General features: G+C 44.9%; 1 protein-coding gene and 1 long non-coding RNA gene across 5 annotated transcripts in view; both read left to right on the top strand.

The window, feature by feature from the left end:
* Positions 1–12,905, top strand: part of SIRT5 (sirtuin 5) — a 32,410-nt gene that overhangs the window by 207 nt on the left and 19,298 nt on the right. The window contains exons 1-4 of one of the 4 annotated variants that reach the window (XM_040645061.1): positions 17–228; positions 1,042–1,296; positions 6,688–6,837; positions 10,017–10,150. In XM_040645061.1, coding sequence (XP_040500995.1) covers positions 6,723–6,837; positions 10,017–10,150 — 249 coding nt within the window. In that variant the 5' untranslated portion in view covers positions 17–228; positions 1,042–1,296; positions 6,688–6,722. Of the gene's footprint in view, positions 1–16; positions 229–1,041; positions 1,297–6,687; positions 6,838–10,016; positions 10,151–12,905 lie in introns of those variants that run through there. The other 3 variants (XM_040645059.1, XM_040645062.1, XM_040645060.1) reach the window with 3 other exon arrangements.
* LOC121106079 lies at positions 10,159–12,623 on the top strand. The gene is made up of 2 exons (XR_005838806.1): positions 10,159–11,838; positions 12,199–12,623. It is a non-coding gene; the product is annotated as an uncharacterized LOC121106079 (long non-coding RNA).

The following is a 12,905-nucleotide window of genomic DNA, read 5'->3' on the forward strand; positions in this document are numbered from 1 at the left end:
CTTCCCCCCTTCCCGGGTCCTTGACCAGTGGGAGAGCAAGGGGGAGGGGAGAGGACCCCGCTTCTGCGGGAAGACCCCCCCCCCCAACCCGAGGCTCCCCGGGCTGGGCAGCGGCACGTGCGGAGCCCTGAGCCCGGGTGTTCTCCGGGCATAGCCTGCAGGCAGCTGCCGCCCGAGAGACGAGGGAGGGGGCAGGAAGCGAGGTTCAAAGTCACGCGGCCGGAGCAGGTGGGCCTGGTAGGCCGCTGTGAAGGGGGAGCCGCAGGAGGGCTCTGAGCGGAGCGTCCCGTCTGAGGGGAGCCATTGTGGCCACTGGCAGCCCGGGTGGCAGATGTTGGTGGCTGCGTTGGTGGCTGCGGGCGTGGGAGGAGGGGTCGGAGCAGGGACGGAGTTGAAAGGTGCAGCCCTCAGGACTTGCCGACCAACACGGCTGTGCAGTGTGAGCTGTGAAAGGGAGAGGTCAGGTTCAAGGAGAAGATGCTTAAGGCTGTGCGGGGAGAAGGTGTGGGGAACGTTCCTGAGCTCAGGCGTGGTTGTTGGTGTGTGTTTTGTTGGGGGGGGGGGGGGGGGGGGGATGTGGTCTGGAACGCTGGGAGGATGGGAGACCTCCCAGAGAGGTAGGAGGGAAACCTGGAAAGCGTGGTGTTGGGAAACCAGAAGAAGCAAACGTTTGCTGGAGACGTGATCAAAGGGGTCAGAGGCTGGACATGGCCAAGAAGGAGGATCCAGACGACCGTTGGGTTTAGCAAGGTGGATGGAGGTCTCTGGTGGCCTTGACAAGAGCAGTTGGTAGAGGGGAGAGAGGGAATGAGTGTGCCGTGTTCATGGCTGGGGACTGGCACATTGCACTTTCTTACCTCCGAGGGGTTCAAAAAATATTTATTTGTGTAAGTTTTTGCAGTGCCTATTTTAAATCATTGTTTTTCGTAAACATTTTTTAAAAATCTTGAATTCCTGATATAAACTTTTATTTATTGTATTTTTCAGAATTGGTAGGGTGCCACAGGGAACATGCCAACATTTTTCTTTTTTCTAATTCAGTAGGTGATTTCAAAAGTCCGGTTAACAGGGGACTGCCACTCACCCAGAGTAACCTCCATGTTTGGGGAACCAGCCCTGCACCCAGAAAGCTTCCAGTGACTGTTTGCTGTATGAGTTCATTTTCTCCCCTGTGGTCTGTCTTCCCACCCTGAAGATAAAAGGCCGAGTAATGGAGTTCTCCATTCCCTGAGTCAGCACAGTGGTGGACTGTGGAATTTGCTTTTCCACTTGAACAGGGCTGTAAGCTTGTGGAAGGTAGAACCACTGCTCCCCCTGACCCCCTAGAAAAGCAAATAAATGTTGGCACAGAAGACGCTTCCAGTAAATACTTTGTGGGAGCATCTTGAAAATAGTCTTATGTTCTGAGCATTTCTGAACTTGGAAGTACATTTCAGGTGGCACTGTTCAAAAACATGTAAATGTTTTGTATTTATTTATTTAATTTTATTTTGTATTTTATTATTTTTTAAAGAATTTTTTTATTTATTTGAGAAACAGAAGGAGAGGCAGAGGGAGAAGCAGGCTCCCTGCTGAGTAGGGAGACTGACGCGGGGTCTATCCCAGGACCTTGAGATCATGACCTGAGCCAAAGGCAGATGCTTAACTGACAAAGCCACCCACGTACCCCAAACATTTTGTATTTAATCTCTACTTTGTTTGCGCACATTCACTGAAGGACTTGCAGAACATCTTTTAAATTAATGGAAAATTCAGCAGAATGTTTCCCACATTCTTTAAAAAAAAAAATCATGTGAAATGTTCACTAATAAAACAGGAGGTAGAATGGTTTTGTGAGACCAGAAATTTTCTGATTCATTACTTAAGATAGACATGAAAAATGTAGATTCTACTAATAAATTAATGAGTTAGTCTGATAAAAGAGTTGAAATACAAATAATATACATGTTTAGAAGGTATTTTAATTGTATTATAGTCCATGAGTGTGTGGATACATGCATTTGTATATATAATACATGTGTAGGTCATTAGACATAATTTGTATATGATGAGAACTAAACTGTCTTACCAAGAAGTACTTGGTGATTGCATTTCCTAGGCCAAGAATCTAGAAACTACTGATTTTTGGAAATGTTGGAACACGGGCAAGTAAAACTTTTTCCTACTTTATTATTTTGAGTTCAGTGTTATGGTGAAAGTAATTTTATTACTCAATAATGAAAACTTTTGAATAGAAAAACTTAGATGAAAAATTAGTAACATTTTACCCAGATAATATGTCCTAATCTTGTCAATCATATAATTAAAAATTCCTTAATATTCTCAAGTTTTTTTTTAATTTTCTAAAGATTTTATTAAGTAATTTCTATACCCAATGTGGGGCTCAAACTCACAACCCCGAGATCCAGAGTTGCATGCTCTTCCACTAAGCCGGCTCGGCGCCCCAATATTCTCACATTTTTGACAACTGTTTATAATTTGCAACAAATTCAATACTCATGCTCAGAATAGAATGAAGATTTGTCTTCATTTCATAGCTGTTCAGTAGAAGACCCATCACTGAGACCCTCTTGCAGAAGAAGTCTAGACAAAGGGCAGTATCGCTGGCTGCTTTATATTGATGCCTCTCTTAACTGGATTTAATTCCTTAAATTCTTTAAAGTTCTTAATGACTTTTAAAATCCTACCTTTATGTCTAAGAAAAAATATGGTAGTTTATTCAGGAGTTATCTAGAAGTCTTTGACAGTAAGTAGGAATGTTTGTAAACATTTGAAAACCTATAGAAGAAGAAAAGAATTTTCTGGAACACACTGATGTCTCCAAATTTATTAGAAAGCAACAGGGGAATCAAACATATTCATCCTTGAGAGAAGCATCTAAAGACATATATTAAGCTAAAAATGATAGCGTAAGTAATTTCACATAATATGCGAGAAGGTTTTAGTCAAGTTAGGCAGTATTGGGAACTTTAATTTTCATAGTTTTTATCAAGATGTGCAAGTTTAACAATGATCAGCCATGGCAGTCTCTTAAGGCCTCAGATGGATCTGAGATCCTCAGCTGAATCTTTTCTTGATAATTATTGAAGCTCGGTGATGGGAATGTTAAAGAGCTCACTCTGCCATTCTGTTTTGGTATATGTTTAAATTTTTCCATAGTTAAAAAAAAATAAGCTAGCACAACACCTTACTTGTTCCTTACCGAGGTGCTTCAAATAATTTTTCCGAATAAATTGAAGTTTATCAAAAGCCTATCATGCCTGTGCTGGTTGAAAATCACGCCAAGCCATTTTCGCCATGCTTCCTTTAAATAGGGCGCTGGGCTGATCTCCTTGATGGTCCAGCATCCCCGTTGTTGCAGTCTGCAGGCTGCGCCCCAGCGTTCCACTGCATGCAAGTCAGCCCACCTTCTCCCCCAGCAGCCAGTCAGCCAGGGGCCTTTTTTGGTGTTCCCTTTGGCTCAGACCTGCATTCCTTCTCTGCAGAAACGACTCCGGGCAGCTAGAGTCTTGTCCCGCAAGGTTGTTCTGGAAACCAACACTACACCGTTTTTCTCTAACCTATTCTCTTTTTCCCAATTCCAAGCTTTTCGTCTAGTCTTTTTGATTACAGCAGAGACAGGTTATAACGAAAATTTGTCAACATGATTCTTGTTTTTAAGTAAGGTTGACTGAAATACAACTTATGTGTTATGAAATTTCACCCTTCTTATTATACAGTTCCACGAGTTTTTGAAAACCACCACAAAATAAAGACATAGAATTTTCCACTGCTTTAAAAAAGTCCCCTGGCCTTCCCTGCCTCCCCCGTCCCCTGTCCTGCCCGCCCAGTTCCTGGAAACTACGGATATGATTTCTGAATGTGTTTTCTGTACCTATAGTTTTGCTCTTTCATAATATCATATAAATGGTCTCAAATAGTATGTGCGGTTTTGGTTCTGGCTTCTTTTGCTTAGCATAATGCTTTTCTTTATTTTTTATTACTTTGAAATAATTTTAGGTTTACAGAAATGTTGCAGAAAGAGTACACAGAGTTCCCATGTACTATTTATCCAATTTCCCCTAAGGTTATCATCTTACCGAACTAGAATACAAGGATCTAAACCAGGACATTGACATTGACAAAGTACTATTCACTAACTTGGCAGACTTCATTCAAATTTTGCCACTTCTCACACTAGTGTCCCTTTTCATATCTTGAATCCAGTCCAGAAACAGTGCATTTGTCGTGTCTCCTTAGTCTGCAATCTGGAGTAAGTCCCCAGTCTTTATTTTTCATAAACTTGGTAACCTTCTTGAAGAGTACTGGCCAATTTTGCTGTAGAATGCCTCCTCAATTGGAATTTGTCTTATGTATTCTTTTCTTTTTTTTTATTTAATTTTAAGATTTTATTTATTTATTTGGGAAAGAGAGAGGGAGCACAAGTGGGGGGAGAGGCAGAAGGAGAGGGAGAAGCAGGCTGAGCAGGGAGCCCGACTCGGGGCTCGATCCCAGGACTCTGGGATCATGACCTGCGCCAAAGGCAGAAGCTTAACCGACCAAGCCGCCCAGGTGTGCCTGTCTGATGTATTCTTAATAATTAAATTGAACTAATGCATTTTGGGGTAAATACTACAGAAGTGATGTTTTGCCCTTCTCACCGTATCCTCTAAGGAGGTAGATGGAGTCAGTGTGTCTTTTTACTGGTGATGTTAATTTTTTGATCACTCAGTTAAGGTAGGGTCTGCTAAGTTTTTCTACTGTCAAGTTCCTATTGCGTAATACTTAAAAAACTCACCCATGTTTTTGCATATATTAGCAGTTTGTTCTTTTCATTGTGGAATAGTATTTCATCGTATGGATGAACCACCGTTTGGTTTTTTTTTTTTTAACCTCTTTTTAAGTTGATGGACATTCGCTTTGCTTCCATTTTTTCTGTGCTGGCAGTATGCAGCGGACCCTGGTGTTCTGTTGAACATGGTGTTCACAGAACACCAACATCAGACAAGGCTCCCCCGTGACCACGGTGAATCAGCAGAAAAACAAGACAACTCCATAATTAGGTCTGAACACAGACAAAAACAAGAACATTTTCCAAACCACAAAAAATGACAAAACATCCTATACAGGCTAATAGGAGCGGCTGCTGCTTCTGGACCCCAACATGAGCCCCTTTTCCCTCATTGCACCTTTTAGGTAAGATGTACTAAGATCACCAAGGTCTCCCGTCTCCTGACGGCTTGCAGTCCAGAGCGAAGCCTTGCTTGCATGAACCCTCCCGAGCCCTCCTGAACCTTCCCGAACCTTCCTAACACAAGCCCCGATCCTGTAATAAATCCTTTCTGTCACTGTTCCTGAGACCCTGCACGTGCTCAGTGTGTTTCTCTCTTCTTGCAACTTCCTTAACCACGGGTGTGTTTGTGGCCTTTGGAGAACATGGACACTGTAAACAACACACAAACACACATATTGAAAATTCTTTTCTTCTCCTCCTGTCTCCAGACATCCGGTTTCCCACAGCACCTGCAACTCTTTTTACAATTTAATTCTTCCATTTTTTAAAATGCAAATGCAGATAAGTAGTACGGTCTATACTTCTATCTCCTTTCCTTTCTCTTACGAAACACTGTTTGCATCTGGCTTTTTCCCCTCAACATTGTATATTCCGGAGATGTCTGTCAAGGTTCTAGAGAATGTCCTGGGATGCCTGGCTGGGTTAGTCGGGAGAGCATGCAACTCTTGATCCTGGGGTTGTAAATTCAAGCCCTATGCTGGGTTCTATAGAGCTTACATTTAAAAAAAAAAAAAAAAAAGTGAAAAACTAAAAAGGTTAGAGAGAATGTCTATTTTATTAACATGTGAAATCTTCACACTGGAATGATGTGTGGAATGAATCTGATTTGGCACTAACAGGCTTTTTAAATTTATTTGTTTATTTAATTTATTTTTCATTTTAGAATTTTTTTAGTAACAGGCTTTTGAGCTTCATCTTCCAGACATTTATTTTCAACCTCTCCTAATATCCTCTGCCCTGCTGATACCAGCTGTCACTTCTGAAGTCAGTGAGCTGTCTGCTTATAAATACTGACTCGGGGGCCTGGGTGGCTCAGTCATTAAGCGTCTGCCTTCGGCTCAGGGCGTGATCCTGGAGTCCTGGGATCAAGCCCCACATCGGGCTCCTCCGCTGGGAACCTGCTTCTTCCTCTCCCACTCCCCCTGCCTGTGTTCCCTCTCTTGCTGGCTGTCTCTCTCTGTCAAATGAATAAATAAAATCTTTTAAATAAATAAATAAATAAATAAATACTGACTCAACCGGCAAATCACATTGAATCACTTTGTTCATTAATTTTTTTAAAAAATTGTAGTAAAATACGCATAACCTAAAAATTTACCATCTCAACCATTTTTAGGGGAACAGTTCAGTAGTGTTAAGTAAGTACATCCACGTTATTGCATAACCAATCTCCAGAACTCTTTTCAGCTTACAAAACTGAAACCCTATGACCCGTCTTTGAGAACCACAGCTCCAGGGCACCCGGGAGTGCTTGAGAGCACAAATGGGAAACAAGTGGTTTAGAGGATGAAAACCATCAAGATCCGTTACTCATGATTTTTTTAAAGGGCATCTTTACACACACACACACACACACACACACACACACACGTACAAATACAAGTTGATTCTGTTTCTGTGGTTTTTTTCTAAAGCCCATCTCAGGAATTAGTACCAGAAAGAAAACCTGATGCAACCTCTTCGGATTGTCCCCCGCCGACTACTTTACGGGCTGTATTGTGGACTGAAGTCTCCAGCTTCCTCTGGAACCCGGATTTGCCCAACAATGACTCGACCAAGTTCAAGTAGGTCTTTCTCAGCCTGCCACTCCTTGTCTCCGGTGAAGTTGGAAGTACCTGAGAGTTCCTGCACTTGGAGGGGGAATGTCTATAGTGGGTTCAGTGCTGGGCAAGATTTTGGAGAAAGCCACACTGCCATTCTCCCCTCAGGCAAACCCCTCCCAGGAGAGGTCCGGCATTATCTCTCAGTAGTCAGGTTGAATCTTTTGGAGACATTTTATTGCTTCTCCCAGAATATTTGCATTCAAGCTTCTCACATAGGGTTTGTCTTTTAAAGCCCTCACCGCTCAGCAAGAGGGGGAAGCTGGAGTTTGTCCTACAGGGTCATATGGAGTTAAATGTGCTGCTGTTCAGATAGGATTCCTCTCTCTCCTGGGCCCTTAGTCTGTAGTGAATATAGAGCCTAACAGTTATACAGTGAAGGATCTTCTGCGAGCCTGTTAAACATACGTTAGCATGGCATCGAAAGGCCAAGCTGCCCTCTTTTTGCCTATTTTTCAACTCTGGATAACTTTTTCTAATACTACGAGTGTGCTCGAAGCTCCTCCTTCCATTTTGCCAAAGCTCAGGGTTCCTGGCTGTGGAGAAGAGGGCAGGCTGCTAGAGGCTATGGGGGACCACGGGCGCGTGCCTGACTTCCGCCCAGAGTGAGCTGTCTGGGCTTGGAACTGCAAAATGTCCTGGGGCGTTTTCCCTTAGTAGTTGGGAAATGCATTTTTTTCTTTTCTTCCTCTTCCTGTTCTTCCTCCTCCTCCTCCTCTTCCTCTTCTTTTTCTTCAAGATTTCTACCATATTAACATTACTATATTTACATCCTGCTTTCCAAGAACCAAACCTGAGTTGACCTGTGTGTTTCTAGAAGTTCCTTAAAGTGAGATCTTACTAGAAGTCACTTTGACCTAGGACCTATTCATTAGTAGGATGACAGAGTTTACATTTCAGGTGAAAAAGACATTTAGGGCTAGGGAAGGCTTTCTGGGTGAACTTCGCAGTCCTTGAGGACATTTGTAGGGTTTGGACCCAGGAGTCACACAAATAGTCCCTGGGAAAGTACTTGTACCTTTTCTGATTAAGCATCTTGTTCTTTCAGGAGATTAGATCGGACGGCACACGCTAATCTGCCCGGCCTGGGTTTCTTTTTTCAAGCTCTTCCTGGTGGGACAGCTTTAGTGTGCCTCATTTGTCACACTGGTCTATCTCCAACGGGGGTGTAGCATGGACGGAGCTTTGGGATGGTTGGCAAACGGTTGGGCTGGTTATGCCCAAGGGGATGGTGTGCCTGCACCATTCATTCCTTTGGGATTTACGCTGCCAGAAACGTGATCCCAGGGAGCTTCGAGAATGTGGTTGGAGAGGGAGTTGGAGCCTCTGCTTCTTTGTTTCCGAGAGTCTGCTTTTACTCCCTATGCCTTCTTACCAGCAGCCAGAGAGGAGGGGAGGCAAAGGGGAGACGGGGTCTCTATTAAGATTCCCAGTCATGGGCCAGTCATGGAGGTGACTCTGGGCTTACGAGGAGAACGCCTCGGAAGGGAGGTGTCGAGGCATGAGAAACCAACAGCATCTGTCTTACCAGCTCGGGGTACAAATGAAGTCACATTCCCTTTCATATCTAAGTTCATTGTCTCTCCACCCCCGTCCCGCTATCTCTCCTTTTTTCCAACCTGCCTGTCCCGGGTTCCGTCTCTCAGGGGATGCTCATTCATTCCAGGGATCAACCGTGGTCGCCATTACCTCTAGAGGGGAGACCAGAAAACCTGCTGCAGCAGCTGAAGAACTCACTGGCACTTTTGCCAAAATCTGCAGTGCCTTAGCCCAGATGAGAGGATGTCTGTGTCGGGGCCACCGGCAACTCTGGGCCGGCATTTGCTTCTCCTGGGGGAGAGCAGAGGAGGGAGTCTGTCCTCTCCTGGCAGCTTATACTCGGCTCTGTACTGCTTAGGCCCGGCCTGCTGGAGCCGTGGCACTTCCATACACCCCCCCCACCACCACCAAATGAGGGCCTCCAGAGCCACAGCACCTGGGGGAGAAGGGTGTCGCTCAGCCACACGCCCTGCCCTAACCGAACCTGTGCTGCCCAGGAGGGACATGGCACTTCCAAGTCTAGCTCCTCACTCTGAACCCGGGATGAGGACATTTGTTGCAGGGGCGGATTCTGCCTTGGAGGTCGTGTAAAGTGCAGAGCCGGGGCCGCAGGGAGCTCTTGCTAAATGGTGGTTGCTGCCCCCGTTGGACAGAGATCGAGCGGGAGAATGCTTGGAGATGCAGAAGAAGGCGCTCCGTCCCAGAGAGCAAGCTATAGTGTGTGACCGTGGTCACCTGCTCTCACGGTATTCTCTGTGTTCGACTCTCTTCTGTTACCCCAAGGCTCTGGTGACGTCTTGTTGAAAGGTCCAGGTCTTACTTGTTTGTGAAGGAGAAGGTCACGTGTCCAGGTTTGCAGCAGAGCATCTGTTCACAGGGGAGGGGGCCTCACTCTCACCTTGTAATGATGCCGAGGGAGGCTGAAATCAGCAAGGTCCCCAGACGGAACAGAATTTGGGAAGGAAGGGAAGGCTTTGGAGTCCAGGGGGCGTGAGGTCAACCCCTCCTTCACTAGCTTGTTTTTGCTGTTATGAGGAGGATGCTTTCCATCCATTAGCTTTTAAGATCTTTGTAACACGTGCTCTCGGGAAGGCACTACTGCGCACATCAAACAGCCAGGAGAGCAGAGGGCCCGTCGTTTCCGTCTCTTCTCACAGGTGGATGGACGGGAGGCGGAGCTGGGATTCAAAGCCAATGTCATGTACCCTGCTTCTTTCTTTAAGATGCTGTGCACTCATACATCAGGCCGCATGGACAGTGTCTTCATGGTACAGGAATGATTTTTTTTAAAGATGTATTTTTTTATTTTAGAGAGAGAGCACGAGCGAGAAGGGCAGAGGGAGGGGAAGAGAGAATCTCAAGCAGACTCCATGCTCAGTGCGGAGCCTGATGCAGGGCTTGATCTCTTGACCCTGAGATCATGACCTGAGCCGAAATCAGGAGTCCGACACTCAACCAGGTGCCCCTGGGACAGGAATGATTTTTTATTTGGGGGTCCTAAAGTATCGTTTCACGCAAGGTCAAGTCAAAATGTGAGCAATCGATGCAGGATATAAATGTCCACACGGTACACTGGATTTATAAAGATTTTATTCTCTCTTTAGATATGGCTGATTTTCGGAAGTTTTTTGCAAAAGCAAAGCACGTAGTCATCATTTCAGGGGCTGGTGTTAGTGCTGAGAGTGGAGTCCCAACTTTCAGAGGAGCCGGGGGCTACTGGAGAAAATGGCAAGCTCAGGTGAGTGGTGCTTCCAGAATACCGAGGGGTTCTTCTGAATGAAGCCAGGGCGGAGTCTGACTTGAAGCCTGATGCCTGACCCAGGGGTCTAAGTTCTGAAATTAACCATGACTCTCGTCTTGGTTATTTTGGCCTCAACACAAAGTGTGTATGATTAAGGTCTCAGATGCAAGCAAAGCAGCTGCTTTCCTTACTTTCTAGATCTGTAGAGATTTTATTTATTCACATAACGACTTAGATTTCTTCTGGTAATTAAAGTGGAGTCTGAGAATTCTTGGTTAGTGTAGTTCATCGCTTTTCTACAGATATTGAAATGAAGTATTACACATGTTTAAAGTTCCTGTGAACTTTTCATATTTTTAAAAAAGATTTTACTTATTTATTAGAGAGAGAGAACATGAGCAGGGGGAGGGGCAGAGGGAGAAGCAGGCTCCCTGCTGAGCAGGGAGTCCTAAGTGGGGCTTGATCCCAGGACCCTAGACTATGACCTGAGCTGAGGGCAGACGCTTCACCGACTGAGCCACCCAGGCGCCCCTGAGCTTTTCATATTTAAAGCCACAGTTGCACTGTTGAAGGCTTAGGGCTTCACGTTTAAAACATTATATGAAGGCCATGAGAATGAAAGCTCTATGGGCGGGGACTTTTTAAAAATTCAGCTTGTATTAAGGCAAAAAAGTAAAATAAATAAAATAAACTTCAGTTTGTATTAAGGTATGATATACAGTTGACCCTTGAACAACACAGGTGATTTTTTTCTGACACTGACACGTGGATTTTTTTCTAAATCTATTGTAAAATTTTTTTCCCTAGAGATTTGAAACAATTCGAAAAAACTCACAGATGAGCCGTGTAACCTAGAAATATCTAAAAATCTAAGAAAAAGTTAGGTATGTTGTAAATGCATGAAATGTATGTAGATTCTAGTCTGCTTTTTATCATTTACTGCCATACAAATTTATTGCAAAAAGTTAAAATTTATCAGACCGTACGCACACAAGTGCAGGCCATGTGGGTGCCATTCCCAGTCTAGAGAAATGTAAACACATGTCACGATGCAGTATTAAATCGTAACTACATCACACTAACTACTGTAATAATCTCGTAGCTACCTCCAGTTGCTGTTGCCGGGAGCTCAAATGTCGCGAGTATCTGCTTAAAATACCATGTGACCCTAGTCATCTGCATGTGAGCGGTTTGTCCCCCGAGTAAATTTCGTATTGCAGTAAGGAGTGATCTCTTGGGGTTCTCGTGTATTTTTCGTCGTGTTTAGTGCAATACAGTCAACCCCGAATCATACCATGGGGCCACTCGTGCCACTAGTGATGTGGGAAGTGCTCCCAAGAAGCAGAGGAGAGTCATGACATTACAAGAAAAAGTGGAAGTGCTTGATATGACCTATAGGCTGCTGTCTGCAGCTGTGGTTGCCCACCATTCAAGATGAATGAATCCAATAAAGTCCACTGGGGGGGAGGGGAAAGAAAAAGAAAAGGAAATTCATGAAGTCATTGCCATAGCTACACCAGCAGGTGCAGCAACCTGCACTTTCTGTGAAATGCATTTTTATCTCATGCTGAAAATGCAGCTCTTATGCAGGTTCAGGATTGCTGTAAGACAGGCGCATCTGTAGGCTCCAGTACGATTCAAGAACAAGTGAAGCCATTATGCTGACATCTTAAAGTAAAAAGAAGGTAAAGGGTCTAAAGCTGGGGAATTCAGTGCCAGCTAAAGATGGTTTGATCATCTTAGAAAGAGGTTTGGCTTAAAAAAAAGAAAAGCCAAGCTAATAGGAGGAGTTGCTTCTGCCAACCAAGAGGCAGTGGACAGGTTCCCAGACAGCATTAGGAAGATCACTGAGGAGAGAGTATGTCACAAGTGCCCTGTTCTGGGGGAGGGGGGGGATGCTACAAAGGATGTTTATTAATAAGGGAAGTGATGGGCAGGATTGAAGGCAGGAAGGGACAGGCCAACTCTATGGTTTATACAAATGCAGTCTGGTTTCTGATCAGGACAGCCCTTTTCTATAAAGCTGATACCCTCCCTCCCCACAGAGATAAATACCAGCTGCCAGTGTTTTGGTTGCACAAGAAGAAGGCCTGGCCTGCAAGAATCCTGTTTCTGGATGGGTCCCTTCAATGAAGTACCTTGCCAGTAAGGGACTGCCTTTTAATGTTCCTTTAAAATTGGACAATGCCCCCTGGCCACCCAGAAGCCCAGGAGTTCAACCCCGAAGGTGTCAAACTGGTCTGCTTGCCCCCAAACACAACATCTCTAATTCAGCCTCTAGGTCAGGGGGCCATAAGGACCTGTAAGGCTCACGACACATAGTGCTCTATGGAAAGGATTGTCAATGCTGTGGAAGGGAACCCCGACAGAACATCGTGAAAGTTTGGAAGGATTACACCAGTAAAGATGCCATCATCATTAGAGAAAGAGCCACCAAAGCCATCAAGCCCAAAACAATAAATTCCTGCTGGAGAAAACTGCTTCCCAATGTTGTGCTTGACTTCTCAGGATTTACAACACAGCCAATCAAGAAAGCCATGGAAAAGACTGTGGCTGTGGCAAAAAAAAGTGCGGGACAAAGGGTTTTAAGATTTGGATCTTGGGAGCACCTGGGTGGCTCAGTCGATGAAGCATCCGACTCCTGGCTTCAGCTCAGGTCATGATGTCGGGGTGGTGCGATCGAGCCCCACGTCGGGCTCCACGCTCAGGCGGGAGTCTGCTTGAGATTCTGTCCCTCTGCCCCTCCCCCCCC

The sequence above is a fragment of the Ursus maritimus genome, unplaced genomic scaffold, assembly GCF_017311325.1.
Source record: "Ursus maritimus isolate PB19 unplaced genomic scaffold, ASM1731132v1 scaffold_30, whole genome shotgun sequence".
In the NCBI taxonomy this organism is placed as follows: Eukaryota; Metazoa; Chordata; class Mammalia; order Carnivora; family Ursidae; genus Ursus; species Ursus maritimus.